The sequence below is a fragment of the Podarcis tiliguerta genome (genome assembly GCF_965153285.1).
Source record: "Podarcis tiliguerta genome assembly, chromosome: 13".
Taxonomy (NCBI): Eukaryota; Metazoa; Chordata; class Lepidosauria; order Squamata; family Lacertidae; genus Podarcis; species Podarcis tiliguerta.
Genome location: NC_139546.1, coordinates 33,511,668 through 33,535,848, shown reverse-complemented (window position 1 = coordinate 33,535,848; position 24,181 = coordinate 33,511,668). Strand labels below are relative to the sequence as shown.

The following is a 24,181-nucleotide window of genomic DNA, read 5'->3' as shown; positions in this document are numbered from 1 at the left end:
AATGCTGAAGTTGGTATTTTCGCCCTGTGTAGAGCATTCTGGCCTAGACCACAGGCTGGGGGTTGTGAGCCCGTGACTATTCCAATGTTGCTGGATTGCAATTCCCACCATTCCTTGTGTTGGCCAGAGCAGATGAGAATTAGTGTCCATTATCTGCATGGGCACCCCTAACTGCTCTAAATCTACAGGCTCTCGCATTCCAGCTGTAGCATCCAGTTATGGCTACCATCTAGAGCTTCCATGTATCAACAATCCATGGGCAAGGTACAGCTGCTCTCACCTGGGTGAGGAAAGAGGAGGAACTAGGGCAGAACATACTGCTGGTATGTAAGCTGTAGCACAGCCTGCCTGAACCTGGGGAGGCAACCCATCTGCATGCCTTGCTTCCACCAGACTTTGACGCCCATTAAACAAGCAGCCCAGGCTGTCATATGACACAGCCCAAATCAGACTCTTGACATTTAAGCTGACTCCCAGATAATAAGAGAAGAGTCCACTCCAAGGCAAAGTCCTGGAGCAGCTCAAGAAAGACCATGGCCCAACTCATGAAATTTAACAGTCCCAGGCACTGAGTGGCTGAAGTATAAAGCCTGGCATTTAGCTGCTTATGGTCTCCGTAGCTTGTTTAAAAAATAGCAACACCAGCCACGCATACTTCATTTCTGCAACTCTTCTCAAAAAATGTCACCCACCAAGCCTGTGCTGGGGAGTAGCAACCCAATCTCGTATAACGTTTTCTGCTAAAGGCCCACAACACTACTGTCCAGCCTCCCGTTCTTTCAGACTTTATGTGCTAATTTCAATAAAAGCAATAAAAATTTTATTATTCAGATAAAAAACACTGCTAGACCATGATGTATAGTTTCTTACATTAGTGGTCCCTCCACTAAGAACCACTGCTTTAGGCTCTGCATTACACTGCCACCCCAATTACTTGTCACTGCTGATTAGTCATTTCAGCAGCAGCAGCAGGGAATGAGCAGAGCACTGCAGCCTCTGAACTGGATGGAGTCTCAATCGCTCCTCCTTGATAGAGAAGCTAAAACTCTGGGGAGATCAAAGCCGCTGCAACCACCCCAATTCTGTAGAACCATGAACAAGGGTTACTTGTTAGAAATTGGCCCTCCCCACACAGTCAACCCCAAAGCCCAACATTAGTTAGTTTAAAATTTTATTGGTTTTTTTTTACTTTTTAAATATTTTTACTTAATAAAAAGTCAAGGTTTGTCCATCTGGTCATGTCCTTGTCAAGTTAATGTGGGAAAGTGGCATTTGCTCTAAGAGCCCGAATGGAGTCATAAATAACAGAAAAGAAACCCTGCCCTTCTCCAGGCAAGGGGAAGGGGCCTTTCTCCGTCCCGCTGGCTGACAGCGCCCCATGTGGGCTTCACTAAACCAACGGAAAGGAAGGTGCTTGGCGAGGGGGGGCTGGACCGGGCCAGACTGCGCCCCTCCAGGGGCCTCTGCCATGGGCATGAGGGCTGGCCCAGGCTTGGGGCCAGCAACAGAGCCAAGGCTGGCTAGGGTCTCAGGTCACAGGGAGAAGCGTGGACATCAGTTCCCAGGGGGGTGGAATGGAAGCTGCTGGGAGGGATGAGATTGAACTGGAAAGAAAAGAAAGAGGTAGTGAGGATCACAAAGATACAAAGTCCAGAGCTACCAACCCTCAACCCCACCCCTATCGCAAAAGACACAACCTATAAAACCCTAGAAATCATCCATATGTCCCTAAGCTCTTCCATACCCAGGAAGTCAGTATAGATGAGAGCCTATTCCATTCAGTTCCCTCCCTCCTTTCCTCAGCCTCCTAGTTTGACTTACCTTGGTGGTGCCCTATATAAGTGTAGTGGGAGGGTGTGGAGGCTGAGAGGGTGGGCACACCACTCTGGGGCACACCTCCCTGGGGAGGCCCACCGTGGGTCTGCGAGGGGTGCAGCAGCATGACCTGTGGAGCTCCAGGATGAGGTGGTGGGGCAGCTGCAATTCCAGTCTGGACATGAGCCTGTGGAGAAAGCAGAAGTGAGTTCAATCAGTACCTTAATAAGCAGTGGATAACCTCACACTTTACCAACAAAATTAGCAGAGAAGCCCAAATCTGTAAAGTGCAAGATCATCTCTATTTGGCAACTCATTTTAACTGATATAGCTGAAGTATTATTGGCATCCCTCTGTCTCAAGAGACAATGGAGTGTGTTTCTGGGAGCCATCCAACTGTCTTTGGGACTCCACTGCGGATTTGTGTAGGCCTAGAGTTTACTCCTGAGCCTTTTCTTCTTACAATAATATCCCACAAGGCAGCAGTGCTTTAGGATCAGAATTTTCCTTCTCCTAGGTGGCTACCTTCCCAGGTTGGTGGGCCATATCTGTCCCTCACTTCCCTCTACAGCACATGCAGAAACCGCCTTCTTGACCATCAGACCCACTATTGGTCTCATCCACTAAATATGCCAGAGCCTGTCTTTTCATGAAGGGGAAGCCCCTAACTCAACAAGAGTTTGAGGTTCATCGGCTACCCTCAACCAAAGAAGCCGTTCCCACGGTAAAGCCACTGTTGCATGCTGACAGCTTCTAGGAGCCACAGGTGAGAACTGAGTGGAGGATGGCAACCAAAGTTGGACAAACTACCCCAGAAGGTGCACAACATGCCCCCCACCAGAGGCACCACCTCTCCCCACTAACACTCCATACACTCTTAGGTATTATAGAGTGTTCATCAGCGCTTTTTCTAAAAAAGAGGCACAGGAACTCCATTTGGTGGCCGTTTTATGTCTGATATAAATCCTTAAGTTGTGATTCTGCATCAGATGAGTAAGAACAAGTGTGGTAGTTTCATATGACATAGCCACACTAGATCTTGTGCTGCATTCTGGATGGAAGCTAGAAGCATGGAGAGATGTGTAGTGGTTAGTAGGTTTCAAAGATAAGGTGGCACTTTTATGTCCCTTGTGTAAGTTGCACAGTGGTGTTCAGAGAGCAAGCTTATTTCATGGAGTGGTCTAGCCTCAGGCTGATGGAGGTTTGGGAGTCCCTGACACAATCAAGGCTAGACTCACCCTTCCCGGGGCAAGCACACTCACCTGGGTGACGTGGGCCATGTTGGCGTAGCTGTGCTGCAGCTGCTGGTGGGCATGGATGGCGTAGACCGCTTGCTGGGGGAAACTGTTCTGTGGCGACTGAGCACTGGGCCCTGGCGTTATAGAGGGTGGCGTAGCTGTCAGTGTGGCTGTGTGGTACAGGTTCTGCTGCTGTTGGGCACTGGCCAAATGAGGTGGCTGTCCAGCCTGGTGCTATGGCAAGAGAATACAAAAGCCACAGTTCAAGTACCAGGGGTAATGCATCACACCTACCTTCAAGATATTTTCTTCTGCCCTCTTTGCTACAGCCATAGAGAAATGTTATGCATTCTATGGAGATAGGGAGTGCCTAAGGGGGTGCCTAAGAATATGTGTGGAACAGTGGGTGCTGGGTGGCTCTCCGCTTTCCTGAAGTATATTTGCCCTTGCCATTCTATTTTCTCTTCCCACAATAAAACCTTGAGCATGTGATGAAAGATTCTACATTTGCTAATTCTTTTCTTAACTGATTCGCCGCTTAAGGCAAGGCCAGATAAGTCAATATTCCAAACACTAAAAGCAGACTCTCTGGTAAAAGTCAATTTTACTAATTCCCCCTCCCCTAAAACTTACTAATTCTGATTAAATGGAGGGGTGTAAGAAAGAAAGATAGCCAAAGCTGTTTGGCAAAGTCTCAAGACAGTTATGGGTCCCCGCCATGCTGCTTATCTGTTAGTAGCTGTTCATCCTCAAGTTGCTGAATACTATGCCTAAAACATGCGGGTGCTTTTACAGAAATGACACTGTGCTAGAAGACTTGGGCCCCTCAAAGGTATAAATTAGCAAGTAAAGATGTGATAGTCTATTCCTGGGACTCCACACACACAGCAGCTCTAAGACTTCAGTTGAGACAAGAAATGGTAACAACTTCACTCCTAATGTAGGACTACCACTTTCTGAGCTAGCCTAGAATTTCCAGACTGGAACTTAAAGGGTCACCCCATCACTAATCTCTTAACACAAAATCAAACTGTGCAAGTCGCAAGAGCAAACAAGCATCAAGTGCCTCCCACACTAGTACCTGCACAGGGCTGGGGGCGGCATGTTGCGCTTGCTGTTGGTTGCCCGTGGGTGTGGTAGCTGGTTGAGGCTGATGCGGATGCAGCTGTGTGGCATGGTGGGGATACGACTGATGCACTGTGGCTGGGGAGAGAAGCAGCAAGCAGTGGTCAACAATGCAAGGGGGGGAGGGAGGAAGAGAAGCTCAGAACAGACATGTCTTCAGGCTCTGTACAAACTCACCATAAAGAGCCTGGGGCGTAGGTTGCTCTGCCTGGGGATACTGGGGAGTAGACGATGAAACAATAGCCTGGGGATGGTTGCCAGAAGTCATCATACGTGGGTTGCTCTGCAGCATGGGGGCAAATACAGGCTGGAGAGAAGAACATGAATTAGATAGTGTGGGGCACAAAGGTCAGCGCAGTTAGCTTCTCTACTGAAGTACACATTATACCCACCTGCGAGGGGTAGTGTGCCATGGGCTGCATCATAGTTGGCTGTCCTGTGAACTGCTGGGGGTTGTAGGAGATATATGAGGAATACGGAGTGGCAGCCATCAGAGGGGGCCCTGCGGCTGCTGCTGCTTGCATAATGGGAGGGGCTGAGGTGGGCTGATGCTGGTCTGAACGCTGTGGGGGCAGAGAGCCTGTGCAGAAAGAAAATTCATGTAGGGAAGCCAGTTCAAATCTGCACACCCCACCAAACTGCACAGCAGGTATACATTCCAGCCAACGTTCACCATGGCTCCTTAATCAACCTTTAACCCTCTTACCTTTAGCTCTATATTTGCTCTGCTGTCCAGGCACAGAGTTAGAAACAGGGTAAGGGTACATCTGGGGTGCCTGCAAAGGACACGGGACATGCCAATTAATTCTAACACTAGCCTCCGCAATAATTTCAAAAGGAACCAATGATTATGCAGCTCACCCTTCTATCCAAAGGCAGGACCATCCACACATCATTCCACCCCCTTCTCACCTGCACAGCTGGGCCCATATGGATCTGTGGGATGTAAGAGATGTATTGTGGGCTGTACATGCCACTTTGCCCTGTAATCACTGGGATGGAGGGTGTAGAGTGGGTGCGTGGTCCTGGCGATGTGGGTGTGCTCGTTGACTTGTTCTGTACAGATAGGAGGAAGTAATCAGAAATTAAATAAGCACCTACGAACACAGAGAAACTAACAGAATGTAGAGCAAGGGTGTGAAGACTTCAGAAACAAGTCATTTTTGAGGGGGTAAAGAACTCATCTAAGATCATCTAACCAGAGCCTAGTGCGGAAGCCATACACTCGGAATTCTGAACCTAGAAATTGGTTTTGTGGTCCAGAAGTGAATGGAGCTCACAGTTCTTCCATACAAGAAACTCCAACTCCAATTACTCCAAGTTCTCTTTCATTTAAGAGCTATAATGGAGGGACCATTTTGCTGCTGCTGAAGCTATTGTTAAACAACTAGGAGTAAAAAAGCCTTACCCATCTACTGACAATCATCTCCTGGTAGCTGCTGGAGCCTATAGGATATTGAGCTAAGCTGACAAAGTATGACCATTTCTACTGCAGCACACAGATACACACCCTCCCCCCTCCCACGCAAGCACACTAACCACAGAGCTAGTTTCCCAGATTACACACCACAGACAGGAGAGTCTTTGAAGGATTGAACTCCTTTGCATTTGGGTTCAGGGTAGACTTCTTCACCTGCCTGGAGAAAAGTACAACAGAAATTACAAAGAAGTCCACAAGAAATGTAGAGCAAAAACTCATCTGCTGTGGTTACCACCACTAACTCACTCTGAGACAGGACCATCCTCCTTGTCATCTGCATCACCTTTGCCTAGAGGACTAGCAGTCTGGGTCTGGCGTTCCATGCCTTCACAGGGGCCTTTTTCCTCCTTGTTGTTGCTTTCAGACAGCTCTAAGTTGGGCTTGGGGGATTCATCAGGTACCTCACATGTGCCCCCTGCTCCAACCAAGGCCTCCGGAGGCTTGTCCTTCACCTTTCCTTCAAGAGGCTCCTTGGTCCGGAAATCCAGTGTGGCCTCTGGGGAGGGGCTGGGCTGCAGCTTGGAGAAAGTAGACAGGGAGTAAGCAACGGTGCCAGAAACACATTACAGCTCTGCCCCACAAAGTACACTGACCGGAGAAAAGGAGAACATTCTCACCTTAAACTGGGCCCCAAATTTCCGTAGCTCCTCTAGCTGATTTCTCTTCTGCTCATTTTGGAGACCTACAGCAGGGTAAGTGTCAAAACAATTACATAACAAAGGATTTAGAACTCCAATCCCAAAACCTTGAAAAGTATTTGTGGAATTAGCCACTGTTCGGGAACTGCTGCATGAATACCAGACATTTTCTTACTAATATTTGTAGTTTTTTAATATTAAAAGTCGAAAATATAAATCACCTGCAGAATCCACTCAACAGAACCCAAGGTTTCAAAAGAGAAGTGAGCAGAGAACTCAAAAAGTTCAGAAGACACAAACCTTTGCTTGCCTGTTTGACCAAATCTGAGGGGCCCATAACCTCCAAGGTCCTGCTGGGTTCTTTGGTGGCAGAGTTAGGCACCTCTTTAACTAGGAATGAAACAGAGAATCCACAAGTGAACCTTAAAGTGAGAAGTGTCTTCTATGTAAGAATCTTCAGCAACTACTCCTGCTCATTTTCTTAAGGTGAGGAGCCTGGCTTCATCTTTTGTCTTAAGCTTCTTCAGTTGATCAAATTCTCGAGAGATTCATTATCTAATTCATTAGGAGAGAAGATGCCTAGGTCCATTCCGTGCTAGGAATGGACCAGACTAGCTTCACCTCCAGTGTGATTCCTTACCCTCAACAGCAGCTACAGGGGCAGATACTGGAACCTTGGGTGAAGGCGGGGTTGGGGAAGCACTAGACTCCATAGTAGGCCTCAATTCAGAGGGCGATGCAGGAGCAGCAGGGACTGTTGATCCCACTGGGGGATCCTGGGAAGAGACTGGCACAGTTGAGGCAGACTTAGGAGAACGTGGAGCATAGAGGCGACCCACTGTGTAAGAAAAGCAAAGTTATTAGATGCAAGCAACATCACACCCAGCACAGGTGTTTACTAAGGGTCATGGGGAAATTCCACTTTAATTCCACTGCCCGCTCTACCTGAAGAAGTTGCAGCTGAGACTTCCATGGGTCGACTGGAAGGGGAAGACATGCTCTTAGCTCCTCGGATGGGTCGCTGAGACTTTGGAGACATTCTGGATGGACCTAGAAGAAGGGAACCACAGAAGCAGGTGAAGAGGCCATGCAGGGACACCAAGTGGTCCTTTGCTATCTTCAGTTTTCAACTGCTGGAAAGTGGGAGAAATTGCAGTATTTATCGCAACCTAACACCATCATAGGACGCGGGTGGCGCTGTAGGTTAAAGCCTCAGCGCCTAGGGCTTGCTGATCGAAAGGTCGGCAGTTCGAATCCCCGCGGCAGGGTGCGCTCCCGTTGTTCGGTCCCAGCGCCTGCCAACCTAGCAGTTCGAAAGCACTCTCGGGTGCAAGTAGATAAATAGGGACCGCTTACTAGCGGGAAGGTAAAACGGCGTTTCCATGTGCGGCTCTGGCTCGCCAGAGCAGCGATGTCACGCTGGCCACGTGACAGCGCTGGCCCCCGGCCTCTTTGAGTGAGATGGGCGCACAACCCTAGAGTCTGTCAAGACTGGCCCGTACGGGCAGGGGTACCTTTACCTTTTTTAACACCATCATGGGTGTCTCAAAGGGAAAGTCATGCCCCAAAATTAAAAGAACACTGAATATAATTCCACCCCCCCACCCCGAAAACCAACATAGGAGGAAATTCCACAGCCACCTGTGGGAGCTTAATCAACTAATTCAACCACCTGTGGGAGCTTAATCAACTAATTCAACAGACATTTAAATCCTTTAGAAGTAACTGCACCAATCTATTCAAATTTCCACATTCTAAGTTTGGGAAAGTAAGCCTCACCTCCATTGATGCCTCGCTGCTCTGGAATGGAGCCAGTGTTGCCTTCTGAGTGGTGTGCACTTCCACGGGGTGGTAGAGACCCCATACCTGGCCTCCCACCCCGAGAACTGCTGCAGCGTACACCTCCTCTTGAGCCTTCTCTGACACGCTGGGGAAGGGGTATGTACTTGCCCTCTCTACAATGAAAGAAAATATTGTGGTAGCATAATTCCTGGTACCTTGCTTGGAGTGAAAGCAAGAAGGGAAAATGGACAAGATGCCTTCCATGCAAGTAGGCTGTCAGCCCCCACGTGTATGAGATGAGTAAGTTCTCAGGTACCAAGCTTTAAAAGTGGGTGTCAACATTGTTCTTTCCTCCCAAGAGATGCAGTGGAAACCCAACTTGCCTCATGTCAATTAAGGGATTTTGCTGCTGGGTCAAAACCAGCCTATAATTCTCACACTTCTCACCTGGATGCCAGACTGGGGCTGTCCCTTCCCGACACTTGTCTTTGCACAGAGCTGTGCTTCTCCTCTTCTGTGCGTCCATCATCATTTTCCATAGCAATGCGCAGTCGGTACTGCGGGCTCGATTCAATCTCCCGAGCCAGCTGGGCAGCCCTTGCTTCTCGCTGCCGGAATTCCTCTGAGTTATCCTTTTCAAGAGGGACACTACCATGCACAGATGGTACAGTGAAAAAGAATAAGCAGGGAGACAAAACAAACACGCTCTACCAATCACACATAGACACAAGCCTGTTGCCCTCAAAGGAACAGAAGCACCCAAGCTCCACTTTGGAGAAATATATTCTAGCAGTTCAAGTCCTTTGCCTGGCCTATAAAGGGATTGAAAGCTTCAGATGCTACTGTAACCAAACTTTCATCAACATCAATTTCCCAAACATGCACATGGAAATTAATTTTAACTGAAGAAGAAGAAAAAAGAAAGCTTTCTTTAATACAGTGTATGAACAGTGAATGTCAAGGGCTAAAAATGAAAATGTAGCAGCATAAACAAGAAAGATTAACTTTACAAACTTTGAACATTTAAGAATTTTAGAGGTCAGGGTGGCAAAGTTCCAAGAACTCACTAGCAGACTATGGATTGGCAAGTTTTATAACAGTGGAAAAATAAAAGTCACCCACAAACTGGGGGTTTTTTTAAGGGGGGGGGGAGATGTGAGCATTAGGAGAGCCTGGTACATCTGTACAGTAGATTTTAGGGCAAGAGAAACCTGGATATCTGGTATGCTTGGTATTCAAGCTACATGCCCATGCAAATGCAGATGCAGATATCCCTAAGGAATTAAACCTTACATACAAGCCCTGGCATCATTTGCATCATGGTACTCTACCCTCACAAGACGAAACGTTATACAGCTTCTAAGCAATAAATACAGTAAATTCCAGCCTGCTCCATCACTCCAGGGTGGGTTAACATTTGCCACATTTAAGCTTGAGATCATCTCCTGACAGTTTAACCCTGCCTAGCAAAATAAAACAAAAAACTCAACCTCATTAATCCTTCATTGCTTTTGACTGATGCTCAGGTTTCTTGGTTTCTCTAGAAAGCCACCAATAACTATTGATGAGTAAGGTGTAGGGGTGTGGGTGTGAATGAGAAAGACAAACACAGGTCTGGTAGCCAAGACCGTTTCAGGGTTCAAAAAGGTCAGCACTCAGTCCACTACTCTTTTGCCTGTTACTTTTCACCAGCTGGTCAATGACTTGTAGGGGCTGACAATAATTGCTCGCTCTCGTGGGCTAAATAGGCATCTGACTAACCTGGGACCTCCCCTGCACTGGAGCTGCACTCTTTAGTCTAGGGCTCCAGAATGATTTATCCTAAATAGCCATACCATCTACATCATGTCCTGCAGGGGCAGCGTTTGTGCACCCTGTAGATGTTGCTTGACTCTGGCTCCTATCAGCCTCAGGCAACATGACTAATAGTTAGGAATGCTGGGAGCTGTAATCCAGCATCTGGAGGATACACTGACAACCCTGATATATTGCTTCAAATCCTTCCTCCCCTGCACCCCTCAGTATAGAAATGACTGAAAAGTGTTAACTCACGTATAAGAGGAGAGGCTGCTATCATAGGTGGTTTTTATACCATAATTTTCTTCATTGAACTTGAACATCTCATTTGGGTCCCAGCCATTAGACTAAAATGAAAGACAAAGCAATCATTTAAATAGTGAGGTACCTTTGTCAAAAGAACAGCCTAGCAAGGCATCAGACCCACAGCACCAACCCCAAGCATTCATCTTTTGCTGCTTCACCCAGTTCAGAACACTTGCCATGTCAGAATCCAAGTCATAATCATCACTGTTGCTGTCTCCTCCTTCCCAGCGCTGTAGCACCTTCTCTTTATGCTCCCCATTCACCTTGGAATTCATGGCAATGGCAGAATCTGTGAACTTATCTAGGACAGAGAGCAGAGGGAAAGGTCATAATGGAAAAGATCCAAGCTCTCCCACCCCCTGCCAAGTCCAGGTAACACGCCAGACCTCAACCATGCTGTCTTGAGGCTGTATTACCTTTGGTGGCATAGTTGAAGTCAACATTGTGGAAGTGAACCAACATAACATCGGTAGGTTTGAAAACCATGGTGTCCACAATATCCTCTCTCCTGGGCCCTACTGCCTGGTCAGGTACCATCCTGTGCACAGCATCCACAGCAAGCTCGAACTGCAAACACAATCCCTGTTAACATATATTATCACACATTCCTACCCACACAGAGCTAGCTGAAACTGGAAGAATACCCGTATTTCATGACATCAAGTGGCCCACTGAGAACTATCTAACATCAGGTTCCATCCTTGCATTCTCAAACAAGCAAGGTGCTAGGCCTTTTTGTGAGAGGTGACACACACAGGATTTTATCTTATATTCTATTTCTGATCTTTAGATGAGTGTGTCCATACTTATGTAGCCAAAACAGTCACGCTCAAGCGGGAGGTGTCTGCAGACTTAGGGGAACCTTAAAGATTCAATAATTTTAAAAGACTTCAGAAAAATTCCTACGGGGGGACTGCAAACAGCCCAGTGAGAGCTGCTCAGAAAGCCAGATGGGAAAAAGAAATGAGGTAGCTGGAAAATGAGAAAGGAACAGCACAAGCAGAAAATGGGTAGAGCGTGCTTCTCATTGTCTGCATACGTGATGCCATTTCTTTTACCAATGATTTTTTATACTACTTTTCAGCACAATCACAAGTGATGTACATAAAATACAAAATATAATCAATTAAAACCAATTCTTATAAAAGACTTAAAAATGACTTCATCTATTGTAACTCTAAAAGATTATGAAAGAGATACACCTTCACTTGCTGCCAAAACAAATGTACTGTAGAGAAAAGGCACATCTCGTTTCACACCATGTTTATATTTTGAAATGTCCTCAGGAACAGAAGAGCTGTCCACAAAAATCAACAGAAAAACCAATGATTTTAATGCAGCTAGCATCTGGCACCAATGTGTCCACACATGGCACACTCAAAAAAGGTAGCAGAAAAAAAGCCTTCTCTTTCTAGATCAGTTCTTACTTAGTGTGATTTTTTTAAAAACCAAAACCCTGCTAAAGGAAGTCTCAAAGCAAATAAGCTTCATGATCCATTGACTTGCTTGGAGTGGTTGCATTTTCTTTTTCCCCCAAAATAAAAGAACGTAAGAAAAGTCTGCTGGATCTAGGTCACTTGCCCATCTAACCGAGCATCCTGTGGCCAACCAGATGCCTCTCAGAAGGCCACAACCTAGACATCAGCACAACACTCTGTCCACCTGCCATTCCCAGCAACTGGTATTGAGAGACATGATGCCTCAACAATGGAGGTAGTACTCCTCCATGAATCTGTCTAATCATGCTTTAATGCCTCTCAAGTTAGATGGGTGCCGGTGTTAGGAGAATGAGAGAAAAACTTTTCTCTATCCACTTTCTCTGTCCCATGCATAATTTTGTAAACTTCTATCACATCACTGCTTACTCGCCTTTTCTCTAAACTAAAACTCCCTAACTCTGTAACCTAGCCTCATAGCTGCTCCATCCCCTTACCATTTTCTGAACCTGTCCCAACTCTACAAGACCCTTTTAGAGGTGAGACAACCAGAATGATACACAGTATCGCAAATGCAGAACAATGTGGCTGAAAGTGAAGAAAGTGTCATGCTATCGCTAGTGAAGTAACAACCATGTTACAGGTAAGAAAAATTAAAGCAGGGACCTCGTCTTTAATGCTAACTTGCTGAAATATGCATACCACAGATGCATTGAAACCATTGGTGGTGAGGCCCTACTTGTTCTAATACAAAGACGGCAGAGAAAAATCCTTTTAATACTCAAACCTACTTTCAAACACTCTAGGAAAGCAAAACCAAGCACTCACCTTGGAGCTCAAGGTTTTAAAAATCCCCTCAAATGTGTTTCCATTTTTCACCTTCACATCACATGTGGACCCCTGTCAAGAGAAAAAGAAGGCAGAAATAACACTAAGAAAGAGTGAATGACATTTCAAGTTATAAACTGAAGCCCCTCTAACTCAATCCAATCAACAACTTTTTCCAAGAACTATGCCACCAAAAGGAAGAGGAAGAAAATATATCTTTTTTCTTTTTTTCTTGGGGGGGGGGGGTGGTACTAGAACCAATAATTTGGACTGTATCACCAATATCGATCATATCAGGGCTAACAGCAATCATCACAACCTGCATGTGGCTTCAGGTAAAAGATAATAGAATTGTAGTGTTGGAAGGGACCCACAAGAGTCATCTAGTCCAACCCTTGCAATTCAGGAATCTTCTGCCCAATGTGGGGCTCAAATCCACGACCTTGAAATTAAGAGACTCATGCTCTTCTCTAGCGTCCTGTTCTTACAGTGACCATGTCTCATATTCACAAAACCATCTGGAAACAAACCTAAGTAAAACCACTGGGAAAGGAATGAATAGGTAGCACACAATGTGAACAGTAAGGTGTAACAAACAGTAAGTAAGGTGCTTATCCTGCAAGGCTCACCAAACCAAGTGATGGGACTGGGGAGAAATGCCACAAGAATACCCTTTACTGCAGAACCATCCACCTGCATATTGACACTTCAAATCCTACACCCTCCTAGCTTCTCTCTTGGAGACTCACCACAACTGCTGTGAGGAAGTGCAGCATTCGGGAATTGTTATAGACACCCTCAAAAACCTGGTGATAGATAGAGAGGAAAGACAGACAAGGTTTACTAGAAAGTTTATAATGCTATATTGCCCTCTGTCACTTCCAAGTATTAGGCATGCAGCTTCAGGAATGACAAATGGTTAATTTAACAATACTAACCTTAGGGTTAAATAACTATTGAATCACCTGCTTCCTTCATAAGCTCAAGCTAGTTTTACGACCTTAAGCAGGGAACTGGGGAATCGTAAGATAATGGTGCCCCATATACACTTTGGTCAGAGACCAATTGTATCAGAAATTTCCTGCCAGGTAGGGAGTGCTCAAATACTGCTGTGGGCCCCAGACACAAACCACATGGTTTATTTGGTGTCACAATTCAGTTTTTGTGCCTCCCACTGACATAACTATAGTGTCCCTAGTGAACTTGAAAACTCAGAAAAGAGAAGATCTTCCACTAGTCACCAGTTATGAGTTGGCCTCCTTTGCACCTAGATGCAAAATAATAGTGCTCTAAAACACTACAGGAAACCCAGCCTGAAATATGCCAACTGACCTCAAGTTCTCACTACATGAAATTGTTCTTATCTGTGAAAGTTTAAGATTCTTAGAAAAAGGTATCATGCAGAAGAAGCTATAACTAATGGAAGAGGTCCCCCCCCCTCCTTTTTGGCCATATAAGAAGACTCTTAAATCTTGTTTTTGGGATGCCTTTTTAGCCACAGAAATTTCGGCCTGGAGAAACATTCATTCAGACATCCCAACAACTAATACAGCACAACTACTTAGGTCTCAGATGTCATCTAGTAGTTACCCAAATCACATAAATCAGGAATCCCAAAGTATAACAATTGTCTTATGGCCCTGGAAGGCTTAGCTCCTAGTACTTACGGGAGACTGCGGAGGTCCTTTGCCTGTGCTCTGGCCCCTGAAAATGAATCAGGCACAAGGGTAACTCACAGGAAAGTGATCTGAACCCCCACCAAATATAAACAGTTTTCAGATCAACAGGCCACCTTGCATCAGATCATTATAAAATTGTTTTATGATACAATAGTAAGAAACCAATATTTTGATAAAGAGAAGGAAATAAGGACTTTTTCATTAGCTAACAAAATCTCTTCAGAAAAACTGGTGGTGGGTATATTATAAGAAAAATTACTCTCAGCTGGCAAGTAAAAGACTACACACCAATGAGATGGAAGTATATACTGCCCCATAAATCCTTCCCCTGACTATCTAGTCAAGAATCCTGACACAATCCTTGTGCGGAAAAGGTTCCCTGCAGCTCTACCTCATACATCCAAACTTTTTAAGACCAACTATTTCATGGTAGTTGAAATAATAGCAACAGTGACAACTATATGGTAAAGAGAATCTGTGCTGTATGATGCCCTGCTCTTAAGAACCAAAATATGAAAAGCAGGAAAACATCCATCTAACTTGTTCAGTTTTTCAAAATGATATTATGACCAATGGTTTGTGGTTTTCTAGCCCTCATCTTCCTCATACCAGAGGTACTCCTCTGTTTGTTATTACTGCAAATATGGACACTGTCTTGAATAACATGATTGAACATAAAGAAGGAAAAAACCAAACTGATGACTATCTCAACAAAGCCTTTTTAGTTCACTATTCTACTATACTGCAACCATTTTTTTTTTTTTGCCAACGTCCATTACTCATCCATAGAAGTGGTTTACGGCTAATAAAGAAATGACCTAACTAAATAAGGGTGCAAAGTAAGTGCAAACCACCATAGCACACTTAATAAGGAGCCTGTTGCATTGGGATCAAGGTACTTACTCCTAAGTGCACATGGTTTGCATGTGGTACTTCAACAAAATCCCACCCATACCTACTCATAAATGAAATCCCACCAAATCAACTCCCAACGCCTACAAAAGTGGGCCAGCTCAGGAGTATGAGGGCCCTCACACCTCATCTTCCCTCTTCCATCCCTACCAGGAAAAATACCTAAAGCATCATCCCTAAGAAACTATTACGATCCCTTTTTTTAAACCACACAGACCAACTGGGATGCGCCCCCGCACCATTTTAGCAAAGGGCGCACACTGGGCAATGCAACGTCGAATCGGTGGTTCAGGACTTAGGCTTCGCTTATCAGAGCCACACAGGCTCCCCGCGCCGGGCCAAGTCCTCCTTTCAACCCTTGGGAGCGGGAGCGCGCGGAGGGGAGCGGGAGCGCGCGCAGTTCCTTATTTCTGTCCCCTCCGCCCCTTCTCTACTCCCCCCACCCCCACTTCCCCGGATGTAAAGTCGGTTTTCGTTTCTCGGTCCACGTACCTTGTGCCGCTTCCTCCCGGGGGGCCTCCCCCTCCGCTACCGGGGGGCGCCACCGTCGCTGCTCTGGCTCCTCCCGTAGCCCCGGGGCTGAGGCTGCCGTTGGGGCTGGCGGGGGTCGGGTTGGCCTTGCGCGAGGCGGCGGCTGCAGCGGCTACCGCGGTGGCCGGGGGAGGCGGCGTCGGCGTGGTGGGCGGCGGGGGAGCCGAGGCGGGAGAGCCAGGTTGAGGAGAGGGCGGCGGGAGCGGCTGCTTCAACATGGCGGTGGCGCTTGGCGGCGGCGAAAAAGGGCCGGACGCCGCAGGCTCAACCCCCCTGTCAGAGCACGCGCTCGCGCGAGGCCGTTGGGCGAGAGAGGAGGCGGCGTCGGCGGCGTCGGAGAGGAAGCCGAGAGTCAAAGGGCCCCCTCCCTCCACGGCAAGCGCGCACGCGCTTCTCAGGGCGCCGCTTTGGCGCAGCCTGACGAGGGGGAAAGGAAAGAGAAAAAGATTGGGGCGGGCGAAGAAAAGGGACACAAACCGGTCCACCGGCTGAGGCGAGAGAGGGAGGGCCTGCGGCCGCCTCAGAACTAAGCCGCCTCCGCCGCGCGCTCCTGTTGCTGGCCCGGAAGGGGAAACGGGCAGGCAGGGAGGCCTGCGGTCGCGGAAAGGGGGAGGGGGGAGAAAGAGAGACACACACACAAACGACAGCGAGGGAGAGGGGCAGAATAAAAACCGCCTCCCGCTCCGCGCGCGCGCTTCGCGTCGCCTTGTGCGTGTGGCCGGCCTGCCTGCTTGCCCTGCGCGCGCCGCAGCGAACAAAATGGGGCGGAGAGAGGTCCTTCCTCGCTGTGGCCGAAACGAGTCCCTCAGGAGGCGCGCGCTCTTATTGGCTGCCTAGCCCTTTCGCGGTCTCGCGCATCCAACGGGAAGGGGCGGGGGGCGAGGAGGAGGAGGAGGACGAGGCGGCGAAGGAAAGAAGTTAAAAGTCCCGAGCGCTCGAGCCAATCAAGAGGCAGCGCTTCGGAGCGTAAAGGCCGCGAGGCGAATCTCCCAGCCTAGGCGGAGGGGGAAGAGCGGGGCTGGGGGGGGAAGGAAGGAGCCTGGAAGAAAAGTGAGCGCGCGCAGAGAGAGAGAGAGGAGGAGGCGGGGGGTGGGGAAGTGGTGATGTTGGCGTTGAGGGCCCCGACACGAGCGGTCTCAAACCCCACTCCGCCGGCCGCAGTTTTCTGTTTCGTATCGGGAGCGCACTTGCTTGTGAGGTTTGGGTGGGGGGGCAGGGAAGTACGGATCCCGCTGGCCCGCGCGGACGAGAAGGAGTCAATCCGGTTGCTGCACAATGAGTCCCTGGTGGAGGGCGGGGTTTCGCTCTGCGCATGCGCCAGGCGCGCTCCCTCCTGCCGCGCACGTTCCGTGCTGCCGCTCTCGAGTGACCGGCGACGCGCTCCCTCCGCTTCACAGTCAATCGGGAAACAGAGAGAGTGGGTGCTTGGGTTCCCGGCGGATCCTTCGAGGGAGGCGGGGAGGCGTCCGGTAATGGTTTAGGGCTCACTGCACATGCGTAAGAGGAAACAAAGACTTGTGCCTGCCTTGCTTCCCAAAGTTCGTTATGCGCATGTGCCGAAGGAAGAGAAGCCGTTGCGCATGTTCGCTGCTTACGTACAAGAGCAAAAGGTTCTTCCGCCGTGCGCCCGACGAAGCGCATGGGCAATGGGCGGGGCCTCCTGCTGAGACAGAAAGTCCCGGATTCGTTAGAAGACGGGTGACCCCAAATGACCCCTGATCCCTCAATGTCACGTGGGTTCCAGTATGGCCTTGGCCTCCGTGACCTCCTAGGCAGCGTCACCCCCAAGCTGTCAAACGTGGCTGAGAGATGCTTCTTCAGAAAGCTTATTCTTTTCTCCTTTTCTCGTTATGATTTTAAGCGATGTTTCAATAAACACAGAAACAGGAGAATACAACAACAATAGAGAAAATAAATAACAATAAATATTTTTACCCTGCCTTTTTTCCTGACAGGGCCTCAATGCGGCTTACAGATATAGTGACATATGATTAAATATGCACTCCATGGGGCTATAGGATATGGTTCAAAATTAGAAGTGGACAGCCTATTTTTTCCTGGTAGGGGACACATTCCCTCATGCGAAATATGTCTGGGAGAAAGTGGTGTAAACAAAAATTGTCCTTTTCCCTTATGGGGTATCCAAGGGCCCATACAGAGTCCTTACATAGGTTCCCTATTGGTAGGAGAGAATAACAGAGGCCAACCAGTGAATATTGAGAAGCAAAGCAGCTAGTAAGCTTGATCTTTATTGATCTGTTGCAACAGGGTGCTCCCCTTACCCGCAGGAGAGAAGGAACCCAGAAAAAATGGCGCGCAAGGCCTTATAAAGACTTTTGAAATTGCCACCCTGTAGATCAAGACCACCCCCAGAAACATCATACATACATCACAGAAGCAGTGTAACCTAAGACCACCCCTCAGATACATCATACCTACATCACAGAAAAGGCGGTCTTAAAACAGAATTTTGAATGTTGTTTTTCAGGTTACTTGATTGGATTGCCTGGGTAGCCTGGCCAGTCTTTTGTAATGATAAATACTTAGTTCCTGGGCCAGGTCACAGGCTCACACCCTATTCATATCTTAAATGTGCCCTTAAGACAGGATTTGTGAGGAAAGAGACAATGGGGAGGTTTCCCACTTTGACCTTGCAGAGAAAACATTTGCTCAGTTTAGGAATCAAAATGGTTCCAGGTCGGTCTTCCTGTGCTGATCTATGTACGTGCTTGGTTAGTACACTTATGAACATTGTTGTTGTTGTTGTTTAGTCGTTTAGTCGTGTCCGACTCTTTGTGACCCCATGGACCAGAGCATGCCAGGCACTTCTATCTTCCACTGCCTCCCGCAGTTTGGTCAAACTCATGCTGGTAGCTTCGAGAACACTATCCAACCATCTTGTCCTCTGTCGTCCCCTTTTCCTTGTGCCCTCCATTTTTCCCAACATCAGGGTCTTTTCCAGGGAGTCTTCTCTTCTCATGAAGTGGCCAAAGTATTGGATCCTCAGCTTCACGATCTGTCCTTCCAGTGAGCACTCAGGGCTGATTTCCTTAAGAATGGATAGGTTTGTTCTTCTTGCCATCCATGGGATTCTCAAGAGTCTCCTCCAGCACCATAATTCAAAAGCATCAATTCTTCGGCGATCAGCCTTTTTTATGGTCCAGCTCTCACTTCCATACATCACTACTGGACCTTTATGAACATTACCATATCTCTAAGACCATAAAATTCCTATCACAAAAGGCACACAGAAGGTTTCTAAAATATGTTGTAAACTGCTCCCAAATAATGTATATGTGATTAGAAGAGCAGGGTTTAAGTTTCCAATTCCATTAATAAATACTTGAAGCCTAAACGGTGGTGTATACAAACACAAAAGAGTTATCTCTCTTTCAACTATACTCAGCTTTTAGGGATGGGGTGCGCAAGCAACAAACAATTGATATAAAACTGCAAGCAAAGGTAGTTAGTCCCTGCCTCCATTTTGCTCTTATTATCATCTTAGGAACATCATCCTGTTTTCTAACAGCAAACTCATTCTCCTAATGGGGAATCCCTATGTAGACAAAATTCCTGCCAACCTAGCAGTTCGAAAGCACGTCAAAGTGCAAGTAGTTAAATAGGTACCGCTCCAGCGGGAAGGTAAACAGCGTTTCCGTGCACTGCTCTGGTTCGCCAGGAGCGGCTTAGTCATGCTGGCCACATGACCTGGAATCTGTATGCCGGCTCCCTCTACCAATAAAGCGAGATGAGCGCCGCAACCCTAGAGTTGGCCACGATTGGACCTAATGGTCAGGGGTCCCTTTACCTTTAGGTAGACAAAATAGCACCAACCCAAACTGAAGAGCAAATTATCAGCAGGCTTAGTTGAACTATTAAGTTTCCCACAAATACAACAAATCTTTTTTGTTGTGTGTGGGGGAAGTAAGAGAGAAAACCCTCCCAAATACCCTAACAAGGATTTAATATGCTCAGTGGCATAGAATGATGGCTGACTGGGAGGAATGGAGTCTTCTGGAGAAGTACAAGTTTGGAACCTTTAACAGGTGCACTCCACACAACGTTTTGTTGCAGGTCCTATTTGTATATACAGTACTAATAACTTATTCTCTGAGTGTCAATCCTAGCGTCGCTGAAATGGCACTATCCACACAGAAGAGAGATTTATGAGCAGGCTTGGGGTGGGGCACACAACCCAAGGGCTTGTGCAAATGCAAGCAAAACACCAGAAGTGGGAAATCCCAAAATTGCTCTAGGCTCATTTGCAAGAGAAATGGGGTATTTTTGGGGTGGTGCTGAGGAGACAGTAGATGACAAAAGCTTTAACCTTATTGCAAGACTACCACATGTGGAAAAAGGTACCTTTCTTTACATTTCCAACACTTATTCAATTCTGATTTATACATTTTTGCCAATCTACTAGGTGTTAGGTACCATATATATACCATTTTCATATAATTTTCTCTTAAACCATAACATGCTGTAAATTTTATATCCGTATTCCATAAGCGTTCCCATGCTTCCATTTCTATGTTATGACCAATATCTATTGCCCAATGTATCATTCATTTGACTTGTTTGTCCTTTGTCTCCCATTCCAATAACACATTTATTCCAATCTTACACATTTTAGACATCACTTTAACATTACTGTTTAACAGGTCTCTCTTTAATTGTGATCGTTGTTCCCCAAACCCCTGCTTCATATCCTTTTAAAATACATTCAAATGATATTGTAACCATATTGTTAATATCCCTGATAAATCCTTAAACACTTAAATTCTCTACCCTCCTCACTTAGCAAATTTCTATAAGTTGCCCATCTTTCCATCATATTTTCCTTTTTCACCGCTATGGCTTCCAAAGGTGAAAGCCAAAGTGATGCTTTAGTCTCCAATAAGTTTTTATATTTATCCTACATTCTATACAATTTTTTCCTAATTATATGGTTTGTGAAACCTTTATGTACTTTTGCCTTTTCATACCACAAAAAAGCGTGTCTAAGGCTACTGGCAGCAGTGCCCAAAGTATCCCTCAACACGCCAGTTCTCAGCCCCTGCATGAATGGGCAAGATTTGGGAACAATAGTAGTTGTAGTTAGGGATGGGAGAGAAATTTGGTTTGGTTTGCATTTTAATATGAACGTGCCCAATTTCCAAAACAAATTGAAATGTGGCTATCTTTGAAATTCACCCTTCTCCAAATTTTAAAATGAAATGTATTAAGGGAAAAGTCTGCATGTCGATGCACATATATGTAAAATAAAAATAAAAATGCACATATTAGAAAACGATGATTACAAAAACCTGCATATTTGCCAAAATTGTGTACAAAAGTGTATAGTAGAAGAAATGCACACAAATACTACCAAAATTTCATGAGGACTTTCTACCCCCCCCAAAAAAATGCAAGCATGAAGATTATAGCAAACTGAACTTAGTGACTAGAAAAATGAAGAAGAAAAAAAGTCGAAACCGACAGATACGTCTCTAGTTGTTATCCAGTAACAGTCAGTGGGCTATAAACTAGTCACCCCAGGCTATAGCCTGGTTCAGAATAAATGCATGAGTGAAGTCCAACTCATGAAGAGGTTGTGGAATGAAGGTCCTAGAAGAGTGTGTAAGGTTCTACCTACATCATAGGCACCAAGTCCCTCTGTGCCCTGGCTCCTACAACATTTAAAGTAAGGGGGCTGGGCACCCACAAAGTGTGGTTTGGCCGCACATGCACACCACAGAGCGTGTGCGTGCTACGTCATCATGCCCTCTGCATGTGCACATTATGTCACCGTGCCCCCGCTATGTGCGTGGGTATAGGCAGTAACACACATTTATGCAGAGGACCTGTAACAAAATTATCCCACTGTTTCTTCACCACAAGCAGGATTGCTCCTGTTCTGAGTTCCTGTCACCTAGCTGTGCTCAACTCCAGGATATGCATTTATTTATAAATAACATTTTATACCGCTCAATATAATAACATCTCATTAAGTGGTTTAAATAAAACCACCACCACATTTTTTTCAAAAATGAGATACAAACACAACTGTACATAGCAGATAAAATCAAGCTGTGTACAAAAAATTAAAAATTAACCAGAGTCAGAGTCCAGGAAAGCTTGGGTAAACATACCAGTTTTTAAGAGATGTTTAAAAGCCATTACTGTCTCTGTCTCCCAGTTCACAAGAGGGGAGGGTATTCCAGAAGGCGGGTGCTGCCACCGAGAAGGCCTGCTTCTGTGTTGTCACCAAGTGACAATTCACTGCTGAGAGAGAGACCAGCAGGGTCTCCTCAGAAGAGCTTAAAATATCAGTTTAGTCTGTACCACAGGAGGCTGCCTGCTGTACTATAAGCCAGAGTGGGAAGCCACAGACCCAGGAGTGATTTGATCATCATGACTCTCTGCAGTCCACATCCTTTACCAAGTCACACCCCTCACTGGCCTTGCTTCACACCACCATCCATGCGTTTGCTTGGCTGGCATGGAATGTGTCCTTGAACTCTGGCCATGCTTCTTTCTTGCCTGTATGGAAGAGGGGGTGGTGCGAGAGTGTGCACAAAGTAGCCTAACAAACAAAGGTAACAGTATTGTTTGTTGCTCTGTCTACTTTGCCTCTGGGCTCACCAAACACCACCGTAAGGTCCAGACCTGGTTCTTAAAATATTGTAAGCTATTAGAGCAAGAGTAGGGACGCTTTTTGGCCCGGTGGGTCAGATATTTTATTCCCCTGCCCCCTCAAAGCAGGCCAACTTTGACAAATGGGTGGGAGTCAATCACCTGATATCATATAATGTCAGGTGACTGACAGGTGAGTAGCCACACCCGCCTGCCAAGGTTGGCCCACTATGAAGGTGGGAAGATACAGCACAAAGTAGGATTCAATTCCTTGCATATCAGTTGCACATTTGCAGCAACAAATTATCATTTTTCTCCTATAAATTAGTTATATAATCGATAGCAAGACTAAAGTGTTGGTGTGGGCAATATCAGATCACATTGTTTCACACAGGCTTTCATGATTCATGGCATGCTTCAATTTCTAGTCTTCACAAATCCCTTGAACTGATGTTGCTTGACCTCATGTTGTTTAGAAACCAGTATCCATTTTCTGCTATATTCTAGATGTGTGTGTGTGCATTTTGTGCTGTTTTTTATGCTGTTGCTGCTTGTCTTTATAACCATGAGACAGATGTGCTGTTTGTTCTATATAACAGGCTCGGTAGTTGTGTGAGTTAATACTCCTGGGTTTTCCCTTTGCAGAACTGCTCCAGTCCAGTATGGTTAATAGGATGTGGGCTCCAGTAGTTCCCCCCTGCTCTCCTAAACTTCTATTTTTGAACCATCAGTGATCTCATACGGTGCATTTCCACATCCCAGGTTCTTTGTGGCTGACTGACACTGGCATTTTCTGGTTGTGCCTGCTTGTGAGCATCGTATACAATCCTAGCTGATGTGCAGCGACTTTGGTTGAGGCCATGCCCCTAATCACAACATGTGATTTGGACAAGTTTGTAGGCAAGTCTAGCATCTCCCCTCCTTTGATAGTTCAATAGGGATTGTATTACAAAATAGATTTTCTCTGAAATCCCTGGGAATACCAAAAGTCGCTAAGAACTGACACTACCCTAATTGCCTTTAGAGGCATTCCTCCCACCCACAGGTGGAAGGAAGGGGAAGTACAGCATCAGGGCTCACGCCTCTCAGTCAAACTGTATCTATATCTTAAGTTCAGGAGCTTTTGCACTCTATCCTAGCATTCATCCACACCTGGGTATCTTCCTCAGAGAAGCTCCCAGTTTAGCTCCAGGACTATTTGGGATGCCCTCTTGTCTTGCTTTAGAGGTTATGGTAGCTGGATTCAGATATTTAGAAGTGGATCGTAAGGATTTTGTTGGCGATTGGAACCTGCATGGATATGGCCATAAGCGCCAGCACTCAACCTCATTCATGCTTCCAGCAAACTCATAGAGTGCCAGCAAGGTTCCAAAGACCTGATGAAGGACACTTGTCGCAAAGGGATTTCAGGCTGGTTTCCTTGACTTTTTCAACGCCTGGGCAGATAAACTTACACTGAAATATAATCCATTTGAATGCAGCTACCGTACCTTTGTCCAGCACAAATTAATCGCTTTAGTGGATTCGAGAGAGAAGTGGGAAATCACAATCCCTGAATAAAAAGGCCGATGATTATGGCGAAGCTACAAATGTGCGGCTGCTTATGGATTTTTTAAAAGCGAAAGAACTCTGCACTTGCTCAGAGGCCGTGCACTAACGCTGCAATTCTGTGCACACCTACATGGGAAGGAGCCCCCACCGAGCGCGGGGGGACTTACTTCCACGTAAATGCGCATTGAGTTCCGGAGGATGATGTTGCTGCGCCGTTGCCCCAGCAACGGGGCAGAGACATATTACGCCGAATAAGCGCCCCCCTTTCCCCCCCCCCTACAACGGTCCGGGAGCCCCTGGTAGCTCTACGTCACTGGTTGCCGTGGTAACAACTTGAACACCTGCACCAACGAGGAGAAGGCCAGCTACGTCAACTGACGCTCCGCGCATCTTACGCGGCCCCTCCAGCGCCAAGCATACGTTCCTCTCTATGGTAACTTGAAGCTTA

General features: G+C 46.6%; 1 protein-coding gene across 1 annotated transcript; it reads right to left on the bottom strand.

The window, feature by feature from the left end:
- Positions 1-1,154: 1,154 nt before the first annotated feature.
- ATXN2L (ataxin 2 like) lies at positions 1,155-24,160 on the bottom strand. The gene is made up of 24 exons (XM_083411399.1): positions 18,760-24,160; positions 15,529-18,464; positions 14,113-14,149; positions 13,195-13,251; positions 12,446-12,517; positions 10,598-10,748; positions 10,358-10,482; positions 10,131-10,222; positions 8,526-8,726; positions 8,076-8,251; positions 7,242-7,346; positions 6,937-7,134; positions 6,597-6,686; positions 6,276-6,340; positions 5,905-6,176; positions 5,746-5,815; positions 5,091-5,234; positions 4,885-4,954; positions 4,571-4,758; positions 4,356-4,485; positions 4,135-4,256; positions 3,078-3,287; positions 1,822-2,002; positions 1,155-1,604 (listed from the first exon to the last, which is right to left on the bottom strand). The coding sequence occupies exons 2-24, from the start codon at positions 15,783-15,785 to the stop codon at positions 1,555-1,557; spliced, it is 3,063 nt and encodes a 1,020-aa protein (XP_083267525.1). The 5' UTR covers positions 15,786-18,464; positions 18,760-24,160; the 3' UTR covers positions 1,155-1,554.
- Positions 24,161-24,181: the final 21 nt, after the last annotated feature.

Coding starts and splice junctions, on each gene's coding strand:
- ATXN2L (XM_083411399.1), bottom strand. CDS start 15,785: ATGTTGAAGCAGCCGCTCCCGCCGCCCTCTCCTCAACCTGGCTCTCCC. Junction 10,223..10,357: donor ATGACTTGGATTCTGACATG/GCAAGTGTTCTG, acceptor CTTTCATTTTAG/TCTAATGGCTGGGACCCAAA. Junction 8,727..10,130: donor AGCAGCCTCTCCTCTTATAC/GTGAGTTAACAC, acceptor TGTGCATGGTAG/TGTCCCTCTTGAAAAGGATA.